At 33.9% G+C, this 25,529-nt stretch overlaps 1 protein-coding gene across 2 annotated transcripts; it reads right to left on the bottom strand.

Moving 5' to 3' along the window:
- Nucleotides 1-336: 336 nt before the first annotated feature.
- LOC129232958 (ras and EF-hand domain-containing protein-like) lies at nt 337-22,718 on the bottom strand. Of its 2 annotated transcripts, XM_054867046.1 has the most exons (6): nt 22,642-22,718; nt 21,181-21,295; nt 17,391-17,438; nt 7,316-7,435; nt 5,419-5,495; nt 343-3,575 (listed from the first exon to the last, which is right to left on the bottom strand). In XM_054867046.1, the coding sequence occupies exons 1-6, from the start codon at nt 22,707-22,709 to the stop codon at nt 3,479-3,481; spliced, it is 525 nt and encodes a 174-aa protein (XP_054723021.1). In that variant the 5' UTR covers nt 22,710-22,718; the 3' UTR covers nt 343-3,478. The 2 variants fall into 2 exon arrangements, with proteins under 2 accessions (XP_054723022.1, XP_054723021.1); XM_054867047.1 differs by lacking the exon at nt 17,391-17,438 and having other exon boundaries at nt 337-3,575.
- Nucleotides 22,719-25,529: the final 2,811 nt, after the last annotated feature.

Below are 25,529 nucleotides of genomic sequence, written 5' to 3'. Positions count from 1 at the left end.
TTTGAAAATTTCCAAAAAAGAATCCCCCGTAGCCCTCTACCCCTAAAATGGTCGAAGATAATCTATATTAGCGTTTTCAATTTCAATTTTGAAAAATTGCCGGGAGAACCTCTCCTTTTTCAACATCTAACATTACCAAACGTAATCTAAAGCTGCGGTTTTTTATTTTTATTTTTTTTTTAAATTAAAGTCTTGATTTTTGTTTATATTGTACATTTAGGTGCTGTTTTAATTCTATTCAAGTGTTTATGTTGACGCCAAGACTATGAATCTGTATTTTCTGCTTTAAAAATTAAAAAAATAAATAAATAAATAAAAAACACAGTAGACATACTTTACAGTAAACGTTTATTGCTCAAAGCTTGAATTAAAATATTTCAAAACATGAAACATATTTTACATCTAACACAAATATTTATTTAGAAATTTCTGCTAAATAAAATCACAAACCAAAACTTATCTTTTCTGTTGCGATTTTGTGTTCAAAACATGATCTTGAATTTTTTCTTAGTAACGTTAATATCATAGACTATTTGTTGCAGAAACAGACTATAAGAATATTAGTTATGAAGTTAGATTTTCAAATCAGTTAGTATCAGTAGTATTTTGACCTTTTACTTTGATAGAGTTACTCCAAATTCGTATGGGTGTTTCTAATTAAAACAGAAGCATATGTAAATCAGTTTTTGTTGAAAGGGTGTAAGTCAAAAATTATAATCTTTCTTCCCCCAAAAAATAAAAGCAAATTCATGTTGAGGAAAATTTCCACATGAAAGAACGTACGTTATGTTAATTGGTTTATTGTGTCGTAATAGACACAGAAATGCCCTTTTAACACAAATCAATGTATCTATCTTCAAATAAAAATTTGACTTACACCCTTTTAATAAAAAGTGATTCATGTGTGCAAACGTTAAGTTTACACATACTTCAAAGTTGTATTATTATTTTTTAAAGCTAAGTCCTCTTCATTTCAGCAACCATCAGTTGCTTTGAACATTTCGTGTAACAATTCTTCTATTAAACAAGTGCTTGTTTAAGAATGTAAGCATGAAGTCTGGTCATTCATTTCACTTTTTGCGTCCGTAATTTTCTTCAACCTTCATTTTCAAAATTTTTGCACAGGATATTATTCTTATTACAATTTACTTTGTAAAGTTAATTTCCACAATTTTCTTACAATATCTTCTTCAGCGAATGCTAGTTACTAGTTTTTAAAAGTTACTTGAGACAACATTCTTCTCATTAGATGAAGTAGGGAAATGTGGGGGAAGTGAAATAGAGGAGCAAAAAGGAAAATGAAAATATTTTCAAAACTTGCAGCGCCACCTATTTAACAATATTTTAACTATGTTCTTAAACATATAGTTAATTCTAGACAAAAAAATAAAAAAGAACAGCTTTAAAGTTCAAGATAAACAAAAAAATAAAACTTATTTTCCAAATTCGGTTAACATATAACAATAATTTGTGTTTTATCGAAAATAATTTTGTTGGTAAAAAACTATAAAACTTTAGTAATTAACATTTTAATAACCAGCAAAAGCTGGTTATTTTTTTCTTTGCTGTTGCAGCAGTCTCTCGGGAATATCTTCAGCCAGCGTTTGGGTTTCCAGCCATTTCTTCAACTACTGTCTGACCATCGATTATGTGGAAAGGCTAATATCCGGATTGCAGGCGTAAATGGATGTGTCTATTACCTTTCAGGGATGGTAGTTTCTCTGATACAGATGTGAGCGTTTTTCTCTTAATTATTTCGACTCAGTTTTTAAAAAATGGCAATTTATTCACTGTAATAATTTAAATAAATCAAAACTATATTCGATCTTTTTTCCCACTCAAAAGTTAATTGATTTATTTTGTTTACAACATAGTTTTTGAGCTTACCATTTTGCTTTTACATTTCCGAACGAAATGAAAACATTTTATCTTCTTTTTGTTATTTCCATAGAAACTCCTTTTGTTTCCACTCATTTACACCTCAATGAAGACAATAAATAAATAAGGCTCTAGTGAAATTATGAAACGCGTGCATCAAAATTCCATCGCTATTTTTCCGTCTCCCCTGCTAGATTCATTCAGACGGAATCGCCTTAACTTGGCCGATTGCCAAATTACATACAATCCGTGGTCAAACAGTACTTCAGACAACTTCCCTTGCATTTGCGCAAGCTCTTGTTACTGCTATCAATAGTAATCTAAAGAAATGTTATATGGTTTCTGCTAGTGCTTAAGAACCCTTCTTATTCGTTTCTTCGCAGAACATTCCGGTTGGTTCAAAAAATGTTCGATATTCTTTTTCATCATTTTCTTTGTGTGATGTTTTCGTTTTAGCAAACCCTTGTTACAGCTATTAACAGTAATCTCAAACAATGTTATACCTTTTCTGCAGGTGCTTCAGAATCGTTCTCATTCGTTGCTTTGCCGATCGTTCGGTTTCTTCAAACGAGTACTTGTTATTCTTTTTCATCAGTTGCTTAGGCAACGTTCATTGCCTCCTTTAAACAAGCTCTTGCTATTACTATCAACAGTACTCTGAAGGAATGTTATTATCATTTGGCTAGTACTCGAAAACCGGTCGCTTTGCAGAACATTCTAGTTATTTGAATAAGTATTTGCAACTCTTTTTCATCAGGCATGTTTTTTTTCACCATTTGCGATATTGTCACTGCTATCAACAAATATTATATCTGAAGCAACCTTATATCAATTTAGCACGTGATCAAAAATATTTTGCATCATCTGCTCAGCGGAACATTAGTCAACAGATAACAAGCGCTTGCTTTTCTATTGCAACAGTTACCTTAGACAACCATATATTTGCTAATGACTTGTTTTTTCATAATTTTCTTCGTGGAAAATTCATTCTTGTTGAGTAATTGCTTATTATTCTTCATCAATGGCAGCAAGGAACAATATTTCTTCTCAGCAAGACTTGTTATTTTTTTTCTAGAGTTACTTCAAAGAAAGTTTCTTTATTTGCAGTATTTGTTTGAACTACAGAATACATCAGGTAATAGGAAATTAGATTAAAAAAATAAATAAAGTAAAATAAAATACAAGGTAAATATGACAACGTTTCAGCAGTTTACAAAGGCAACATCACCACTTTCCACGAACTGTTTCTTATGACTTTTCATTAGGGAATTTATGCACAAGTTTCTTCATTCCACGAAGTCCTTCCTTCTAGTAACTATTTTAATCGTACGAAGTCCTTCTTTCCAGTAATTATTTCATTCAACAGCATTTCTCCCAAGCACTTAATCATATTGAGAAAAAATAACTGATGTGAAAATCTGATAATCATTCTCATTTTTAACGTACAAATCGAGCACATATTAGATGTTCATGATTGCATCAAGCACACGTGGTAAGAGTGTTTTAATACTACATAGCAAAAATAACACGTGATGTTGATTTTGGAATGCATTAAATACAAATGGTGCTCGTTGCATTTAACTTAATAGATGTGCTTGTTTCATTTTCCACAGCAGCCTTTTGACTTTTTGTCTTTGAGATCGCATAATTGCATGGTAGAAGCTGACATCTGGAGGTCTTGATAAGTTGACATCGACCTATAAAATAAATATGTGAGACATTATTTCATTCAAATGAATTTATTCAATAGCACTGTTTTCGTATGGTTTGTGCTTTGGTTGTGAGTGCACGCTAAAAGTTAAAGAGATAAACAAATACAGTGAAACCCAGATTTTACGTTTATCAGGGGACTGGGATAAATAAATGTAAGATTTGGAAAATAGTAAAATACGGGAAATGCATACAAAGCAAAAACCAAATAGAAAAACTAAAGGGAATAAATATGATACTTTTAAAAGATTTATATTTTACGAAAATAATATTATTATGGGACATACCATTTTTGATCATTTTAACATATTTAGTTGCTAATCCGGGAATTTAGCTTGAAAATAATCTTTAACAGTCCTTAATATAACCGGATGAAGCAGTAGCATTTCTGTTTTCATATATTTTACTTTCAATGGCGGGGATCAGCTTAAAAAAAAAAGCACAAATGAAACATATTGCTTGTTTTTAGAACATTTTTTTCTTTTTTTTTCCTTCCCAGGGAAAACGTAAAATGCGGCAAATTCATAAATAACATATTTTTATCCGGGTTAAATGAACATTAGTATACTGAAAAACTGAGGCATGATGAAAAAGTAATATTAATTGTAATTTCAATTAGAGTTTTTTGAATGACTGAACTGATCATGTGTTTTTGAAAGAGTTTCATAACAAATGAAACCATTTTCTCCAAAGCGTTCCTTTTTCATAGTCGGACTCCCCCGTTCCACAGTAGAACCCCTCCCTCCCCCCTTTTAGGTGTAATTTGCATTGTCCCGTTCCATAATTTCCAAAACGAAACAAATAATTATATAATGAAATTGTGCATGTATCATTTTAGTTGTAGAGTAGCATCTTTTACCTGAACAATTTTTAAATCACAGACTACGGCAGGGTGGAAGAACCTTGACCGTAATCAAATAAACAAAATTTCTCAACATCTTTTTATTTAGGAGCACTTTTTTAAAGACTTTTCCCCCACATTATCAACTCAAAAAATGCTGTTTACAATATTTCTTAGAGGAAGCTTACGACTATGAGGGAAACGAAATGAAGAAAAATCTGAGTCGTCACCGACTAATTTCCGACAACGTTCCGGAATTTCCCAGCTTTCCTTAATTTCCTGTGAAAATCAAGTATCTTTGTCAAAAAGTTTTCTGAATTACTACAAGTTACCCAAATGCAGACGTCTCACTATTGTGAAAAATAATTTAAACACCAATTTAAAGATTAACTGAGCTTATTTATTAAATGTATCGCCTTCAACTGAATTCCGTAGAGTAGAAAGAATTGCAGTCGAGTAAGATACTTGGTACGAACTTGTGATTCTGATTTAACTTTGGCCATGGTCCAAATACTTAGTATTTCTCTTGTGAATGTGAAAGGCACCAAGCTGTTATTTTAAACCTATTTAACTTAACTGTAAAGATTCCTTATTTGGTCCAGAAACAAGATTGGCTTTTCCCGGTTGGATTTCTGAATTCTGCTGAAAGATCCCATGATAGCTTTAGGAAGATTATTGAGTTTTAGCGAAAACGTTCCTGTTTTTGCAAGATATGTTACTGGCAGAAAATGGGCACATTAGTTGCTTAGTATCTTCCATGAACGTTTTTAAATTGTATTTAGAGTGTGTTTTATCTTTGGACATAAGCTTCTTTGTCTTAAAGATAAATAAGGTTATGGGAAGCTAACTTATTAGAATCCGATTTGGTGCATTCCCTCTATAGCTGGAGGAAACCTAACTTGGTAGCGTCGTAACGTCAGATTAGGATCTTCGTATAGCCTTCAGAATGCTACCAGGTTAGGTTTGCCCCAACTACAGAATCTTCTTACCTAATGAGATTAGATAGCGCACGCAGCACATTAGAACCATCCTTAGCACTCGCTTCCATGAACGTTGTATCACAATCCTAAAAAAAAGGATTATTTTTTTTATCAAAATAAGATTAAATTTCTTATTTAAGAACAGTAAGTACAGTGCTGGAAAAAAAAATTGCATCACCCTCGCATTTTCACAACAATGGGATTATGTGAGAAGTTTTGGTCGACCGATTAAACAATGAATGTATGTGAAATTCTTCAAAACTTATGAAATAAACATTTAACAGCAGGTATCCAATAATTGTTTACGCAGATCGGGGCTGTTTCCAAGCCAAGCAAATTGCTGACCCCATGCTCATTTTTCCATTTCTGAACCTGCGTGTGAGTTTAGAGAAAAACAAATTACTGAACCCCATGTCAATTTAAGTCTAATGGCAGGATAAAGGTTTTTAAATTGTTACTTACCAGTTTTGCTCTAATGCAAGGAGCAGAATCATCCTGGAAAATGATGTTTGGAACTGAAGTAAAGCGATTCCGGATAGTAGAAAGCGATTTCTCCTCCAAAATGCCAATTTACACCTGAGCGTTTACTGTTCCTTGCACAAAGTGAAGCCCACCAACTCCTTGACCAGAAATATATCCCCAAATCATCTGGGATACGGGATGCTTGACTGTGTGTTGAATGCAGTCGGAATGATATTCCTCTCCTTTGCGGCGCGGGTGATGCATTTTTTTTTACCACCAATGTAAATGGTTTTACCGTATGCAAGTAGTAATGATTTTTCAAATACATCTATAACACAAGCGCTTAAGGTTCGACTTTGAAATATTGATAAAAGAAAAACCAAGGGACGCATGCTACCGAACTAATTGATAGTTCATATGAAATCATGAAATTAGTTTTTCTGCAAAAACAGGACACTTTAAAATCCGCCACAAGCGAGGACCTTAGAGCAGGTATTAAAATGGAGGAAGCAAGTCCGATCATTGGCTTAGCAAAAGCTGACCCAAGGACCCCAAGTCACGTGACTCGAAAACGGCGAGTGGTTGGCTCGTTTTGCGTAAAACTAACGAAAGAAACCTGATTTCTTTCAATGCTTTGCTTTGAAACGTATCATGTGACTTAGGTTCTGGGTTTCATGAATGAAAGTTTTCACTCCCTCCATTTTATCTCTTCTCAATGGCAAGGACTGACGCTGTATCAGACATCGTTAAACGGAAAATAGTCCAACCACGTTTTGCATAGAAAGTTGGCATGCGGCCAGTATAGTGTGACCGGTTAAGATAATCCTAAAGCGACCTGTTAAGATAATCAAATGAGTTGGTCTTGCAGGTTGAAGGAGGATGTCCTTGCTCATTTGTTGTGGTAATATCCTTTTGAAATTTGTGAATTAGGTCTGTGATTGCGGTCTTTAAAATGAGATGGAAATTCTTAGAAGTAAACTTCTTTGAAGTTACTACAATCATTTCATTACAACGTGGTTAAAATTTGCGAGGTAGATACTGCCTCTTCCCAAACAGCTAACAGACACATCGTCTTTCACCTAGAAACAAGATTTATAAATTTTTATTTAATTCGTGGTGGTACTGTTATATGTGAAGAAAGAGGTTGAAAAGTTTTAATCGTCTTCAAAGCCACTGTTTGTGGTAACAAAGTAAATTATTTTCTGCGATATCAAGAGAAGAATGCTCTTCTTGATAATGTTTCTTTTGTAGATTTCACTGATACTAAGTATTTATGTACTGTGCTTTGTACTTTTTCAAGTATCTTTCTTTCTTTGATGAACCAGATAAGTTTTATTATGCACTTTTCGTGCTACACAACAATTTAACACCTTTATTAACTCTTAAATTTTAATTGTTCAAAAAGTGGAGGCGGTCCACAAGACTGGTTGATGTTTTATCTTACTTTTGCCAATTTTTCCCCTTGCTCTGTTGTGATGCACGTGGCTCCTGATTTGATAGCCACCGCTCTAAGGTCTGTTTTGTTGGCCACAATCATCAAGGGTATTCTTTGCATTGCCGCTTTCTAGAAAAAAAGTAAACGCATTTTTCATCAAACAAAAATCAATGCTAATCGTAAGTGAAAGGGAAAAGCTTACTTGAGTAATCTCTATGAACTATTTCATTTATAGATATAAAACAAACATTTTTTTGCAAATTTTAGAAGGCTCAGAAGTGCAAAGAGAAAATATACTGCTAAATTGAATCTTAAACAATTTTGGGCATGAACTTACTAACTTATTAGTAGTACCCACAAGGCAGTGCTCGTGCTAAGAGTTTAATAAACGCCGCCTGCTGAGTCATTGAAGACACTAAAATACTAGAACACTAAAATACTAGAACGAAAAAAAATCCCTTTTTCTCATAAAAGTAAAGAAGTTGATTGAAATATGCAGTACGAACGGAATAAAATGGTATTTCAAAAAAGCGAAAATTCTATAGGCATACTTCTACTGCTATTTAGGGAAGAGCAAAAACGGTAAAAGTAGTATCGCTGCGGGAAATTTATCAATTTTTAAAAGTCATAAATACAGCTATCCAATATTTTTACTAAATTTATAATTTTGAACAGCATGAATGACTTTTGAACAGCATGAATAAAGGGAAGACCGGGGCTAGTAGTGGCATTTTCGTCAATTTTGTGATTACGGTGAGGTTTGAACTGATGCGGAACATTTAGTGCATCATGTCATTAGAGTAAATCATGAGCAATGTATTCTAAAAACAGGTATCAACATTTTAAATGATTTTCATGACATAAAATGGAATTTGCGTAGCGTCTAAGTTTGTCTCAACTTGCCTCGTAGCGGGACTAGTAGTGACATGCTTGAGGCACTCTGTGATACACAAAAAAAGCGTACAAATAAGTTATAACATGTACAAATTACGTACGAAATGCAATTAAATGGGATATTTTAAGTCAAGAATTAAAAAAAATATTCATTTGTAATGCTCTTAACACAAAAAAGGAACACCTTCATGTTTTCAATAACTCTTTAAACGAAATGAAAATAAAATAGTTAAACTGTTAACACCTGTGAACTCTTTTTTATAAATACATTAAAAAACTGTGCTAAGCATGAAAGATAAAACTTAGACTAACACTAATTTTTAGCCGCATTAATCTTTGACTCAGTAACATGTGTAGGCCCACATCCTACAGGCCGATCTATTTTTATAATCACTCATTTTCATCGCTTGCTTCAACATCCGATCTGCTGTTGATGCAAATAAAATAAGATTTCTTTCTTTCTTTTTTTTTCTTTTTTTTTGGTACATTTGACGTGAGAACAGTTTTTAAGTGTCATGCATTGTACCTATAGTCTTCTATGGGTCCAGAAATTTTGTATTGCTCCAAGCAAACTAGACATAATCAATGTTTATCATTTTCAGAGCTATCCGAATCTTTCTTCTTCAATTTTTTTAATAACGTTGGTGTAATTTTTTGTGCACTATTTAGGATTTTCGTACAGTTTACGTATTGCTTTTCCTTTTTCAATTTGTTACTTGCGTTCTCTAGCTTTTTGTTCCGCTCGAATTTTCTCTTTAGGTGCGATTGTTAGAATGACATGTTTTAAAACATTTACGAGCGGAATGCATGCGTTTTCGATTTCCAGCTTTAGGTGGCGTCTTTTTTCTATAAAACATACTACAATGCTAATGTCAACTGCTTCGCTCGCGCATGCGCTCCGACATAAATTCAACCACTTCAATGGCGGACGACGAAAATGCAACGTAGTTGTTGGCATTAAACTTTCACATTGAATGGAGAACAAAATTGGATTAAAATTCAACATACTTGTATTTTGGACAAATCCTCAAAATATTGTGTATGTACAGGCATTTAATCATAGTATAACATTTAGGGTTTTTCAACATGTTTAGTGTTTTTGGAGTTAAAATGAAATGTAAGCTGGCTACTACTCATTGCTTAGTTCTCCGCTCTAAACATCTTTCTGTTTCTATGTTGTGTAATAATATATGGTTTACTTGCTTGTAGTCTCAAGGATTTTTTTTGATTTTCCCCAAAAATGTTTATCGTTCACTGTTAAAACTACAGGATGCATTCGGCACCTTTCAGGGGAGAAACGCTTGTTCACTAGCGGCACCCAATACGGAGCCGAATTGGCACCTCTAAATAGGGTGAAAAACAGGCACCTTTTAAAAAATAGGTAGTCGGGGTGCAAAAAAAAAAGGAACCTTCAGAGAGAGAAACGGCACCCTTCCTGTAGATCCTCCTCCTCCCCTTCCCCGTATTGTGTCCGTTTTTGAATACAGTTGTGTATTTTTTTTTCTTTCTTTTTTTAATAGTTTTCTTTTGATTGATGATATCCTACGTTTTGGACATTTTTCACATTGAACTCAGTACTGGAAATGATTAAAGCTTGTAATTACAGCATTTGATCATGTTTCAGAGTTTTCAACATAGTTAAGAAGTGCTCATTGCTTTAATTTATCTGATAGTGCTCTAACTCAGTGTTTCTGGTGTGGGTCTCTTTTGACTCACGGGCCGGTAAAAGCAAATGAAAAACTCTTCGGACCAATGAAATCTTAATCGTTTTCTTACAAATTCATAAAACAAATAATAATAACTCGGGGGCCGTTAAAAACGTGTGAAAAAATTCGGCGATCTGATGAATTTTTCTTTTTTTTTTTTTTTTTAACAAAGTAATGTTAAAAGTTAATAAAACAATAAAGATCTACCCTTCACTTGGTACCAAAGAGTTGTCACAAATGTGTTATAATTTAAAGACGAGTAATTATTTAAATAATGTGAGAAATTATACATTTATTAAAACATGACCGTGTCGAAAATGAAGTATAGAGGTACTTATGAATTATTTACACGAAGAGCCAAAATTATTCTGGGATATTACAGTTACGGAAAAACAAAATCTCTACATAGTATAAAATGAAGTCCCCAAAAAGCGTCTGTGTGTTTGAACTCGCAAAACTCGAGAACTACCCGGCCGATTGCGCTGAAATTTCCACAAATTGTTCCTTTAAGTCCTGAAAAGGTTTGTAGACCAGTTCGAATAAAATTCGATGACTAGTTCTTTTTTTATTCCAATTTACGTCCAATTTTTACATAAATTCTCAAATATGGGGGTGAAAAATTATTTGCACATATTAATATTACATATCGTTAAAAGGGTAGAATTTTCCGCGTTCTACGAAATTTGTTAGAATGCTCTAACTTTATTACGGCGGGAGTTATTTGCGTTTTTAGCTCGAATTTTTTTAGGCTTAGCTGAAATTTAGACACTACTTTCGTCATTAAATAAATCAATAAAAAGTGAAGAAATTGTCCCACAGCTTTCTTTTTGACGCCATTGGAAAAAGCAACCTTTTTTACTCCAGATCTAACTCGACCGATGGTCGAAAAAATAAGCTTTTATCTCGAAAGGAAAAAAAGTTATAAACCTTTTTAAATCAAGTTTAAGAAATCTCGATTCCATTCAAATTGTGAACCATTTTCTTTCGCATTTCAATAACTTAAACTTATTTTATTTCGTATTTCCATGGTTACGCATTTTAAATCCATCTTTTTGGATTTAATTTCTTAAAAGTATTTTAATGTCTGTCGTTATTGTTTGGAAGGAAAATCATGGCGTTTTTTTTATATTTATTTATTTTTTACGTCTAATTTTGAATATTCGTCACTTGACGCAATTTTTATTTTCAAGGTGGACCGGGCAAAGCCGGGGAACGTCGCCAGCTAGTCGTTTCATAAACGTTAATCAAGAGTAACAAAATAAAATGCACAAGAAGTTTTTCCATTGTTTAAAAACCAAAAGAAACTTCTAACGCTATCGAGACATTAACCGCTAACAGGAAATGATTCAAACACTTGAATGAAAAAGAGGAAAAAAAAAAAAAAAAAACCCAGACGAAGAAAGATTTTTTTTTTTTTTTTGCTGTTTACGTTTTCGCATGCTAAGTCTGTTATATCCTACGAAGCACAAGAATCATTTTTGTTCTGGTCCTCACTTATTGATTATTGATAATTTTAGCTGGTTATTTTGGTGATTAAATGCTGCTTATCGAGTACTCAAGAAAATAATGATAGATATTTTTGGTAGCGTTTTGAATAATGGAAATTTCACGACAGTAACAATAAACTGAACCTAAAACGACAGTAACGGTAACTTAAAAGCAGTAAATGCACTTTTAAATACTTTTAACTATGTTTGAAAGCCCTAAAAGCTACAAAGTGATCAAAAGCTGTACTTACTTGCTATTTCGGATAATTAATCCTAGAAAAGTTGTGTTTTAATCCAATAGTGTACTTCATTCAATGTGAAAGACACATAGATGTCCACAACCATTTGTCCGCCATATTAAAGTGGTTGAATGCATGTCTAAGACAAAAGCGCATGCACAGCAAGTCTTTCTATGATTGCATGTTCTTTTGGCTCCTCTGCTCTATATCCTGGCCAGTATTGCACCTTACAGTACCATATATTCACTCGTCTGGAACCCCTGGTCATAACAGTGTTGGCAACACAAAGCTCTTAATAAGTGTCCAGAATAAAAATTCAAAGACGTTCCAATACTCTTAGAGCAGAGACACTAATAAATGTATACATAATTCTTCTCAATAAACTAACTGCGTAGATGTAGTTAATAACAGAAAAGTAAAGGCAAAAAACTTTTCGAAAAAGAAATCTATGTTTGTTTGTATTGTTCGTTCGTTGGTGTTATTGCAAGAAACGAATGAAGTGTCCACGGGTTTACTTTCTATTTTCTCTGATTCCTGTTACCAGTGCTTTTCATCGGGTAAAATGGAGGAGGTAAAATGGAGGTAATCTAAGACCTTGTAACGGACGTTGCAAAGGATTAGTAAACAAACTGGAAACTTTTCATTCACTACTAAAGTTTTTAAAAAAAATTTTTAAAAGTTATAGTTTAAAATTTTAAAAAGATTTCAGAATAAATTTAGTGAAAAAGGAAAAGGAATTTCCCAACACAATCCCAAGTATCACAGTCAAACCCAGATATAACGTTCTTTTCAAATTATTTGCTTTTGAAATAATTTTCTTCCTTTCCTTGAGAACATTTTCCATTAGAAAATTAAAGTGTAGTATACTTCAAAATAGTACAAAGTACAGGTTGTTTTCTCGACAATAATATCACGCAATAACATAGAAACAGCTTTTACAGAATACTAGGGGACAAAACCTGATGCTCACTGTTATTCGCCCACCCCCGGAATTGCGTTCGATCGTTTCCAGATAGGAGCTTGCATTACGTGCAGATCGGATGGGCTGCGGTAACGAGGTCGGTGGTAAAGATAAACGTTAAATAATGCAGTTTTAGCAGATTATTTTTCATTTTATATTACTGTTATTTAATGGGCGTTTTTATTTATTTGAGGGCGCTTTTAAATTTTAATGGAATTTTTAGTAGTTTTTCGTGGCTTTATTTATTTATTTGGTTAGGTTCAGATTTTGGTTTTCCCAAGCGTATGTTTCCTTTCCAATTCCAACTCAAAAAGAAAAAAAAAACTTTTAAGTTGAATACTTGAACGGTGGAAATCCTCGAAATACTGTTATTTGAAATTTTTCTAAATTTTAATATCCACAGTTTCATGCTCACTTACACTGTAAAAAAGAAATCCGAAGCCTTACTGTTAATATCCTTGGAACGTTTCGGGAAGTCACAGGTTTTTACCAATTTCCAGAAAATAAAATAAAATTCTGGAAAATAAATTCATTTGACTTCTAGAAAAACATTATAGATTACGTATTGTTCAAAGCAATGAAAACACTGTGCTAAGCAAGCTCAGAACACATCAGTGTCTATACACTCTCATCATAACCTAACATTTTATTTTCCAAATTATTTTTAAGTTTCCATCCACTCGACTTTCCAATTGTCTCAGTTCTTCGTCTTTAAAGCTTTCAAACAGAAATCAACTATTGCTATAACAGCTGATATCATCGAGAAATATTAAAATTTACTTAGAACTGGAGCTCGAAGTCCAAAAATTTTATATTTCCATAGAAAATTGACGGAACAGGTACGAATGTTAGCTAATAAAGGAATTTAAAAAATCGTAAGTAGAGTTTAATTTTTGCACTAAGTTCACTGACAGATTCTAACAAATATACTAAGCATGTATATTTTTTATTAAAATGCACACAGCTCTCTGTCGTGATGATCAAAGTAATGAAAAATAAAAAATACTAATAAGTATACTAAGCTCGCATATTTATTAGACTCTGCATTATAATTTAAAGCAAGTATATATGAGTATACTTAAAAAAATAGTAAATCTTACAAAATACAATTATGTACATAACCAATTCACTGTCCGTTTCTGTTTCTATGATTTTTACTAAATATGAGTATATTGCTGCCAGGGCCCTATTAAAATACTGGGAAGGCCTAGACCACACCGCTTTCCGGGGGCCCCTGTAATGAAACATTACGATTCTAGCCGTTGGCTAAAGCTGTTTTAGCAATTTGGGGGCCCTCAAAAAGAGGGGACTGTAGGGCCTAGTTGGTCTATTCAGTAATCAGGCCCTGATTGCCACATTTCTTTTTTGGCTAAATATGAGATTTATTTCTCAGTGGAGTTACATTATATCGCTGTTCCAGTGGAGTATTGACGTAAAGTCAAAATTGATTGAAATGAGTTATTGTAGTCACTGGGTCCAAACGTGGTTACTAGGGTGTCCCAAAAAAAATGAAAGTCGTTTTTTTTTAAAACGCATACCCTCTTATTTTTTTTCCTTTTATATCAAAACCGTTGTAAAAAAAAGTTTCATGCAATTTGAAGCACAGAAACCCGTGCCGACTTGCGCTTAAAGGCCTAAACGTGTAAATAGCACGTGTATAGCGACGTGATACTTTGCGAAGCTCAAAGCAGCTATAAATAATGCACAGAAAAAAATGAAAACAGAAAAAAAAATTGTTGGGGGGGGGGGGGGTGCTTATTCGTGGCAATTTGCAAACTGTCAAACGTGTCAGTACGAATACATTCCGGTCAGCGAGCGCTGTATAGTTCTTTCATAGGGAACGAAACATGGCAGTGGAATTGCAAAGTTCGAAAAAAGAGATATTTTTAATAGGAGTCGCGTAAAACATCAAATTAAGGGCTTGAAATTTCCCTCTAACGGACAAGTTCTGTCTGTTTTGTTCTATGACATTCGAGAAGTAAATTTAACCATCAGTAAAAGTGCAAATCTTGCTATTCGGTAATGCATCATCTTTTGGGAAAAGGCACGCATTCCCACCAAATCGTTGCCAAATTGTGTGAATAAACATAAAAACCTGTATCAAATTTGGAGAGACTTACAAAAAAAAAAAAAAAAATGCAAAGAAACTGCAAGAAGTATTCAGGCAGGGTCAACAAGAATTTGAGAGTAATTTAAACAATTTATTCAATATTGCACATGCTGATGCACTTCGGTTAATCAAAATAGAGGAAGGTGGGATTTTCTTGCAACTCCAAAGAGAGCCCGGCCGACGTAGTCACTTTAGATGGAGTGGATAAAAGACTGGCCGACAAAGAGGAAAGGGCTCAACTTTGAGCTGTCAAAGAAGAAAACAGGCGCATTAGATACGATTCCGCTTCAACATCCTCGGAATTGTATGAACCTGTACAAGAAGATTCCTCTTTGAGCTTTAGTGAAAATATTAATTCAGAAGATTTCCCTGAAACATATAAATCAGTACCTGGAACAAGTTTATCAGAACCTGGAACAAGTTTATCAGAACTTGGAACAAGTATATTAGAACCTGGAACAAGTATATCAGAACCTGGAACAAGTATTTCAGAACCCGGAACAAGTATTATCAGAACCTGGAAGAAGTAAATATGTAATGAGGAACGATTTTATTACTCCAAAGTCAGTTGCTCCATTGGATAGGTGTCCAAGTATACGAGATTATGTGTTTATTCTTGAAGCTACTATTGACACACTTGGGTGTAACATTGATGAATTTCCCATAAGTATATCTTTAATTCAAAGAATTCGAACCGAAAAGCAGAAGGAGCTCGGAGAAAGAATAAAAATTGGCTTTCAGTACGAGGTCCCATATGTAGTGAATTTACCTTGGGATATGAGACTGTTGCCTGCTTTGGGTGCTCAAAAATCAAAAGAAGATCGCTTATCAATAGTTATTTCATATGGATGTGACGGAACAACTCATTGCTGAGTCTAAACTGAATAATTCTACAGGAAAAAAACATACACAGGCTGTTTGAAAGGCAGTTTTAGATTGGAATCTCGAAGACAAAGTTAAAACTCTCTGTTGTGATACTACAGCTTCCAAAACAGGTCCTTTAAGTGGTTCTTGCACTTTTCTTGAGCAAAACAATTGATAGCGAAATGCTTTCCCCTTTGCTTGACTCCTTCATATGTATGAACTGATCTACCCCACTAAAATACAGTGCTATGGAGGAGCTGCGGAGTTGTTCCGAACTGTATCCAAATTTGGAAAATTTATTTGGCTTTTACCGTGCTGAACTTACTAATATTACGGTCAGGGCTAACTATCAAGAGTTGATGGAACTGCCTATCATATTTTTAAATGGAAATACAGAAAATGAATTTAAAATAAGACCACCGGGAGCCATGCACCAAGCTCGATGGATGGCTCAAGCAATTTACTCCCTAAAACTATTACTGTTTAGTTCACAACTCAAATTAGATACGAAGGAAAGTCAAGCATTGTTTGATGTCTGCTTGTTTTTAGTGACAATATACATGAAACTATGACTTCAATGCATTTTGGCAGTCAAAGCACCCAAAAAAGATTTCTGCTTTTTGAAACAAGTGTACGAAAATGTAGACTCAATAATCTCAAAAGCTGCTCTACAAAAATTCATCCAGCTTTTATGGTACGGTCAATAATATTTCTCCCTTGATGTGAAAAAGACTGTCTCAATGCTTAGAGCAGTAAACGATGCAGCTGAAAGAGCGGTAAAAATGATGCAGGACTCTCATGGTTTGCTAACAGCTGATGAGGAACAAAAACAGTTTGTGTTACGTTGTGTTCACGAGCACCGGAAGCTCTATATCCTGACTGCAAAAAGCAAACATTCAAATAAAAATATGTTCAGTAATGTTTCTTGTAGTTTAACATTGTTGTAAATATCTGCTTTAAATAAATTGATGTTGAGTGTAGTAAGGAATTATACGGTTAGCAATCTTTCCACTGTAGTCGCCGTACAGGATTTCAGGTCCAACTTTGACCTCAAGTCGGCACGGGTTCCTGTCATTTTATTGCAATAAAACTTTTTTCTCATGTTTCTGAGGTAGAATGGAAAAAATTTGGAGGTTTCGATTTCAAAAAATTTTTTTCGCCATTATATCTTGGGACACCCTAGTGGTTACCCTACAACCCCTTGAAAAGGACAGGCCGACTTATCCGACATTTTGGTCCCAAGACCACATTGGATCCAACCTCGTTTCTAGTATTTATCAATACGTTATAATATTCGTTGGTTATTATGTAGTGAAACAATTGATGATAAGTTGAGTAAAATGTCAACTAAGGTTAATCTAGAAAGAAAACTTAGTTCACAAATTCAACAAAAATGTATCGAGAAATACTTACTGTAATGAATCTCATTTTCAAACATTTTTTTAAAAATTGTTTTAATTAAATCGACTTCATATACAGAATAAAATAATCAAACAATACTTCTAAAGCTTGGGAATCAGTTTTCTGCAACGAGGCTTTTGTACAAATACTAATTTTGTCGCCCAACACTTTTGAAGCTAAAATGTCGATAAGTCAGCTATTCAGTAAGTTACCGCCATGTAAGTCAGCTATTCATTATATATTCCACTGGAACAGCGATATGCACCACCAACCATTTGTGGCTTCAAGTTTCTACGTGACTGATAACGACGTAACATCGGGGTTTGACTGTTCCTCCACCAAGTGCGATTTTAAGAGAGAAAAACGTGCAATTAGGCATTTCATTTGAGGGAGTTAGAACCAAATAGATAGGTTATGGTTACCCTTCCAGAAGAAGAATTTTCCGCCATCAAGTTGTAGAAGCACGATACCTACAAGACGAAACGCTAATATCAGTTCAGAGCGTTCCATCATTATAAAACCGAGTTCTAATCTTAACTAAGCATCAACAATTTGTCACACGATTAGCTCTTACGCTTGATATTTACAAATTCAAAACAAATCCAAACGTATAAGATTATCTGTCCCCCCCCCCCCCCCTATTTTTTTCACAATATTAAGCGGGAACTTTCCACATTTTTCTTGGAAAACTCCTGTCTTGCTGCAAATAAAATCTGAAAATTGCGAAAATCTATATAAGCACTATTATTTTTTACATATGTGGTGAAAACTGTAACGAACGTTTGCTTTGTTTTTATTATTATTCATTACATCAAAACTAGGAAAATTGCACCCTGAGCGTGGGTAGGTTCAAGGCTTCAAACAAAAATGTGAGGGAGTAAGCTAAAAGAAACGGATAAAGCTTGTTTTTACATGCTCTTTCGACCTCCAACTATCTCTATAGTTGGGGCAAACCTAACCTGGCAGCATTGTGAAGGGTACGTAGGTTCTAATCACTGCATTACGACGCTGCCAGGTTAGGTTTGCCTCAATTGTAGTTACTATTTTATCTTTCCATCCAAATGTTCATTTGTTCATCTGCTAAGATTTGATTCTTTATACACTGTAAAAACGATTCAGAAACGTTTCTGGAAAATAATAGGCAGCTGATGTGCCCACTTTCTGCCAGTTACATATTTCGCAAAAATCAGGAAAATTTTCCGCTAAAATTCAGTAACCTTCCTGAAAAATCCAGAAATCTCACTTAAAGCCGTTGTGTCTCTGGAAGTTCAAACTTATCTCTGGTAGGGATAATATTACAGCTTGGCACCTTCCCGATTTATCAAGACAGTGCCAAAAGCAGTACTGCAAGCATGGCCATATCTAAGCTAGAATTGCAAGTAGGTATCAAGCATCTCACTTGCAATTCTGGCAACGCTACGAAGTCCATACTTATTCGCTCCCTTTGGGAGTTTAATCAGCATGGACGAGCCGTAAACGAATTAAAGACGATACACCTTATAAATACTCTCAGTTAATCTTTAAACTGGAAGCTAAAAATATTTTTTACAACAGAGAGAAGTCTGCATTCGTGCAACTTGTAGAAATTCAGGAAACTTTTTGTCCTTGATACTTGATATTTCCAGGAAGTGGATAAAAACCATTGAAATCCCGAAAGGTTACACGGAAATAGTCAGTAATGTTTCTGAATTTTTTTACAGTGGTACTGTTAAGGTATAGGTGTCATTGGAAATATAAGATTGTAGGTAATATTTTATTGTAGTTAGTGATTGCAATACCGGTATACCGGAATAACGAATACCAGTATTTCGAGCTTTTGTGCAATTTTGAAGTACCGGTATTTGCTGAGGTAAGATACCGGTATTTGTTGAGGTAAGATTCGGTATAAGCTGAAAATAATAAATAATTTTTAGTTTAACTTGTTTGACATGTACTGTTATTTTCAACGTACAGGGTGATTATAATTAAAGTTCCACTTTCAAAACGCTGTAAAAATAAAACCACTGGTCAGAATGACGTCAAACTTCAACAGAATATTATCGAAGAAGGGGGGAACTTGATGGCAGAAGAAAATAAATAGTTAAATTTTTTATCAACAGATGGCGCTGTTAGCATCATAATTTAATAGTGGTCGACTACAAATGACAAATAAACCATAAAATATTACCTAAGGTGTAAACTATAGTTAAAACACCGTATTAATTAGCGTGCACGCGGGTACAGGTGTGACACTGTTAGTTAAGTAAGCCCATCCAACACGGCAAGGTCATATCACATCGTATGGGAAAAATCGGTTTTTAATTGTCCTGAGGCCGAAAACCGCATAAAAAGCATCAGTAAAATTCAAATCGGTCTTTAATTTTCGTGAGACTGGCGCAAAAGATGTTCAGTATGATGCATCCTGTTTTCTGTAACAAGTTGAAATCGAGAAACAGGATGTTCTACGACTGATTGAAGTGTTTCCGGGTCATGTTTAGAATGTGTTGCGCGATGCATCCCTTCAGCTCAGCAAAGTTTGCAATCGGACAAGAGCTTTCAGATAGCCCCATATCCAGAAGTCACACGGGTTAAGATCAGGGGATCGGGACTTCCAGGGTCTTTTATTGAGACAGTCATAGTGAACTTCTCAGATGCGAAATGAGGGAAAAAAACGTGTATTTTTCGTTTTTACATCAACTTTAATGAGTCGTGCGCATGACAGGTGTTTTTATTTATATATTCTAACACTTGCAGCGCCATCTATTGCTAAAAATTCCAACTACTTATTTTTCTTCTGCTATACGTTTTCCATCTTCTTCGAGAATATTCCGTTCAAATTTGAGGTCATTCTGACCAGTGGTGTTATTTTTACAGCGTTTTGAAAGTGTAACTTTAATTATAATCACCCTGCACATTTCTTTTTTGAAGAGATAGTACCAATATCAATCTATTGTTTTACAAAATCGGCTTCAAAAACACAAATTACCAGAGTATCAAATAAATAAAAGTAGAAGAAAGATTACAAAATGATATTTTCATCACTAGATGATGAGATGAATTGCATTTTCATGCCTTTATGTACCCATCTTGTTTTTCTTTTTCTCATTTCTATGATCACTCACTTGTCCTTTTGGAAAAGTTAATTTCAAGTGTAATTACGACTGTATTTGTACCATGAACAATTTATTCCAGTTATTAATTGCATCAATACTTTATGATTATGTTTTCAAAAATATTTGCCTCAACTGCACTGAATTTTGAGAAAAACTTTTCGTGTTAGTAAAACAAATGGTAATTTGTCGGTCACTGATACTAGTTTAGCGTCCTGTCTCGCTATTTAGCTTCATGCTTAACGACATAATATTTAGCAATTATAGATTACCTAAAAAATTGGCATAGAGGAAAGATATAATCAACTATAACATATTTTCAGATATTTACACAATTAAAGAATATTCTGAAAGAAAACGAAAACGTTTAAAATAAACTAACAAAAGATCAAATTTAGTTAAGTTCATCGTAAATTTCAAACGAGAGGGTTAATGAAAAACAAACAGAAACCTATCCTGATCAAGAAGAAATCGTTGAAGGTAATTTTATTAGTGGAAAAGAACTGTCTCTCGAAGATAAATTACAACTAGCTATAAATAATAATAATAATAATACAACTACGCACAATACAAAACATACACCGCTCACACACAAAAAAAAAAAAAGATGTATCCAAAATCAACACGTAAGAGACCAAATAATTTGAATATGAAGGACTTCAAGACAGTTAGAGGAGGTGTATCTCGCATTATCAACAATACAACCGACCTGCGTGAACTCAGACAGAATTTTCAGCTGCAGGAAATTTGTTCACTAAAATGAGTTTCAGGCTTAGGGACAATTCAATAGATGCATTACAGCTATTGTTGATTTTTAAATGATGCCATTCGTTCCTTCATTTTATATTAGTCAGAATAAGTTTTTTTTTTCATAAATAATTCTTTTTTTTTTTCAGAAAGTAGTGAAATATGGAAACAAAAAAAAGTATGATGCTGATTTTTTTTTTTTTTTTTTTTTTTTTTTGAGAAATTTCTAATACCGGTACTATTACCGGTATTCCGGTATCACGTTTTTTAAATACCGAATATCGGTATTGCGTTTTTAGTCCAGTATTGCAATCCCTAATTGCTGTGGATTAAAAACGGTTGAAATAAATTAAAAAAACAAACAATTAGTACTTACATCAATATCTTCTACCCAATTACGTACATTCAGAAAACTATGTTCACACGTGCAGTCATACAAGAGCATGACACCATCCGCTTTACGGAAATAGGATTTCGTAATGCTTCTAAATCTGCGAAAAAAGAAGCAATATAAGACACTTTCATTTTGTTAATGATAACACTGATTATGATGATAATAATAATAACGATAACATCAATTACAGATAGTAAAATTTAGAGACATTATTATTGTTATAATGATAATTGTTGTGCTAATAATAACGATACTGATAATGAACGATAACTATTATGCTGCTATTGAAGAAGATGATGATAAGAATAATAATGATAATCATGATGACGTTTAATGATCGTATTTGTTTTGATTTGTGGATGATGTTAATAATGATAATATTATTATGAATAATAACCAAAATTTTCTACGGAAACACGAGCTTTCTTTATATAGCACTGTGTTTCAAATATAATTTTAAAACTTTAAACTAGGAACAAAATCGAAAAAAATGAAATTAGAATAATTGCCTAATGTAAATGCTCGAAGAAAAAATAATTAACCCAAATAAATAAATTAATTAAGTAAATAATTTAAATAAAAAGGGCGTCTTAGTTTATTCGTGAGAAAGAATGGGATTTAATAATTTATCAAGAATCAAAGCATGCAGTATAATCATTCAGTTTAATCTGCTTGTCATACAAAATTTCTGTGAAAAAGCAAAGGAATTTTTATGCTTAGAATTTTTTTTTCGATGTTTCGTAGGGATAAAATTGTATTAAGTATATTTTTTGTTCCTTTTTACACATTGAACGGATTTAATGTAAGAAATATTGTCAGAGTCCTCCCCCCCCCCCCCCAGCCCAACACACACACAAAATAGAAGAGAGATTCATAAGTTGTTCTCAGGATTTAAAACTCGTCACTAACTTTCGGTTGACTTCGGAATGTTGAAGTAATTTTTTCAAATTAGATAAAATAGATGTACCAGAAGTAAATAAAAATGTTGTGAAACACTAATCACTCGCTCACTTTAAGCGGTGTTCGTTAAAAGCGAGTTGTGCTCATTATAAACGAGTTCGACAGCAGTTAATCGTCAAAATGCACAACGTAGTTTACACTATAAAAATGCTGTATAGTGGTACTACAATCTATGGTAAAGAAATTTTGATTTTAATCTAGACTATCTACTATCTTTTCTAGAAAGGGTCTCAGACGAGCATTACGAATAAAATAATGCAAAGTACAAGCTTGGACATGCGCAAATTTGCCGGTAACTTTCATCCGTATCAGACCACGGACAAATACTTCACTATTCAGCCGTTTCGATTTTCCCAAAAGCACGCGTTTTACTTCAAAACACGACTGAACACTTGGTTCAAAGATTTTAACTAATTTCCATATTTTTAAAACAAACTTGATTTCAACATCATTGATTGTAACCAAAAAAAAAAAATCTGTTACCTTTCTTGACCGGCTGTATCCCATAGCTGAACTGCAACATTTCGGCCGTCTACTCGAATAGTTCTCATCAAGAAATCCACACCTGTTTAAAAGAGTTCCAAACATACCATTTTATTATCAGTTAAAATTTAAAGATACAAAGAAAATAATATTTTTAAATATATGTCAGAACAAGATTTCTCAGACATTAAAAAGACGATTAATGAACCCCCCCCCCCCCCAGCTGAGTGAAAGGCTTTATGAGACCAGGGGTGATCATCCCCCTTAAGGCGCACCCCGTTCAATAACAAGGAGAACCCCCCCTCCAAACAAGAAAAATACCCCTCAAAACACCCCCCTAAAAATTTTAATCGTGTAGTCTGCGCCATTACCCCTCATCCTCCCTCCTCGGAGGGCACCCCTACTTCTCCGAAAGCAATTAAAGTCCTAAAAACGTTTCTAATTCTATAAATAATCAAACTACATTGCTACCCGATGTGCTCATCCCTCTAAGGGCGAGGGCACACACCCCGAATATCGTGGAGACCCCACCCGAATGAGAAAAATACCCTTCAAAACAACACCCTAAAAATTTCAATGGCGCAGCCTGCGCCATGATTCCTCCCCCCCCCCCCCATAGATGGGCACTCTTGCTTGGGACGTTAAGAGAGGCCCAAGCATCCTTAATATTTCTCTCAAGGAAACTCGTGCAAAACTTAACGGAACTCACGCCTGTCTTCCCCCCTCCAATTACTTCTTCCCAACACTTTCGACGCCTGACTGCTGAGTGAATCACCATTAAAGATTATAAATACTACTATTTTGCTAAAGACTATGAACCACTATTAAAGATTGGTTTTGAAGCTTCTACAACTCTTTCGACGCCTGACTGCTGAGTGAATCACCATAAGATTATAAATACTATGAAATTGATAAAGACTATGAACCACTATTAAAGATTGGTTTTGAAGCTTTTACAGTAAAGTTTCACATGTTTTATCCCTGTAGGTACCTCTCCATAACACTTTCGACGCCTGGCTGCTGAGTGAATCACCATTAAAGATTGTAAATACTACGATATTGATAAAGACTATGAAACACTATTAAAGATTGGTTTTGAAGCTTTTACAACTCTTTCGACGCCTGACTGCTGATTGAATCACCATTAAAGATTATAAATACTATGATATTGATAAAGACTATGAACCACTATGAAAGATTGGTTTTGAAGCTCTTACAGTGAAGTTTAACATGTTTTATCCCTCTAGTTACCTCTTCCCAACACTTTCGACGCCTGACTGCTGAGTGAATCACCATTAAAGATCTTAAATACTACGATATTGATAAAGACTATAACCACTATTAAAGATTTTTTTTGAAGCTTTTACGACTCTTTCGTCGCCGGACTGCTGAGTGAATCACCATAAGATTATAAATACTATGATATTGATAAAGACTATGAACCACTATTAAAGATTGGTTTTGAAGCTTTTACAGTGAAGTTTCACATGTTTTATCCCTGTAGTTACCTCTCCCCAACACTTTCGAAGCCTGGCTGCAGAGTGAATCACCATTAAAGATTATAAATACTACGATATTGATAAAGGCTATGAACCACTATTAAAGATTGGTTTTGAAGCTTTTAAAACTCTTTCGACGCCTGACTGCTGAGTAAATCACAATTCAAGATTATAAATACTACGATATTGATAAAGACTATGAACCACTATTAAAGATTGGTTTTGAAGCTTTTACAACTCTTTCGACGCCTGACTGCTGAGTGAATCACCATTAAAGATTATAAATACTGTGACATTGATAAAGACTATGAACCACTATTAAAGATTGGTTTTGAAGCTTTTACAACTCTTTCGACGCCTGACTGCTGAGTGAATCACCATTAAAAATTATAAATACTATGATATTGATAAAGACTATGAATCGCTATTAAAGATTGGTTTTGAAGCTTTTAGAGTGAGGTTTAACATGTTTTATCCCTTTAGTTACCTCTTCCCAACACTTTCGACGCCTGACTGTTGAGTGAATCACCATTAAAGATTGTAAATACTACGATATTGATAAAGACTATGAACCACTATTAAAGATTGGTTTTGAAGCTTTTACAACTCTTTCGACACCTGACTGCTGAGTGAATCACAATTCAAGATTACAAATACTATGATATTCATAAAGACTGAACCACTGTTAAAGATTGGTTTTGAAGCTTTTACAACTCTTTCGACACCTGACTGCTGAGTGAATCACCATTAAAGATTATAAATACTGTGACATTGATAAAGACTATGAACCACTATCAAAGATTGGTTTTGAAGCTTTTACAACTCTTTCGACACCTGACTGCTGAGTGAATCACCATTAAAGATTATAAATACTGTGACATTGATAAAGACTATGAACCACTATCAAAGATTGGTTTTGAAGCTTTTACAACTCTTTCGACGCCTGACTGCTGAGTGAATCACCATTAAAGATTATAAATACTACGATATTGATAAAGACTATGAACCACAATTAAACATTGGTTTTGAAGCTTTTACAACTCTTTCGACGCCTGACTGCTGAGTGAATCACCATTAAAGATTATAAATACTGTGATATTGATAAAGACTATGAACCACTGTTAAAGATTGGCTTTGAAGCTTTTACAGTGAAGTATAACATGTTTTATCTAACGCTGAAACTTTGTATGAGCTAGAGCTGAATCAGAACTTATTATTTTATGATTGTTTAAAAATTCATACTTCCAAATAGTCCTAACTAATTCTTGAAAAAGATGTTTTTATCCTCCATAAGTCCTTGAATAATCCATAAAATTTTTTGTGCGAACCATGTGAATGGAGGGCAATTATAGACAAAAGTAACTTCATTGCCTTTTCAGGACGCAAGGA

This window comes from Uloborus diversus, unplaced genomic scaffold (assembly GCF_026930045.1).
Source record: "Uloborus diversus isolate 005 unplaced genomic scaffold, Udiv.v.3.1 scaffold_1400, whole genome shotgun sequence".
Classification (NCBI taxonomy): Eukaryota; Metazoa; Arthropoda; class Arachnida; order Araneae; family Uloboridae; genus Uloborus; species Uloborus diversus.
The sequence above is the reverse complement of the archived record's forward strand: the minus strand, read 5'-3'. Positions and strand labels throughout refer to the sequence as shown.

Bases quoted from the DNA above. Each gene is read 5' to 3' on its own strand.
- LOC129232958 (XM_054867046.1), bottom strand. From the start codon at position 22,709: ATGAGAACTATTCGAGTAGACGGCCGAAATGTTGCAGTTCAGCTATGG. The intron at 21,296-22,641 runs GTAACAGATTTT...CTTTTTTCGCAG, and splicing joins GATACAGCCGGTCAAGAAAG to ATTTAGAAGCATTACGAAAT. The intron at 17,439-21,180 runs GTAAGTACTAAT...TTCGTCTTGTAG, and splicing joins ATTGGGTAGAAGATATTGAT to GTATCGTGCTTCTACAACTT.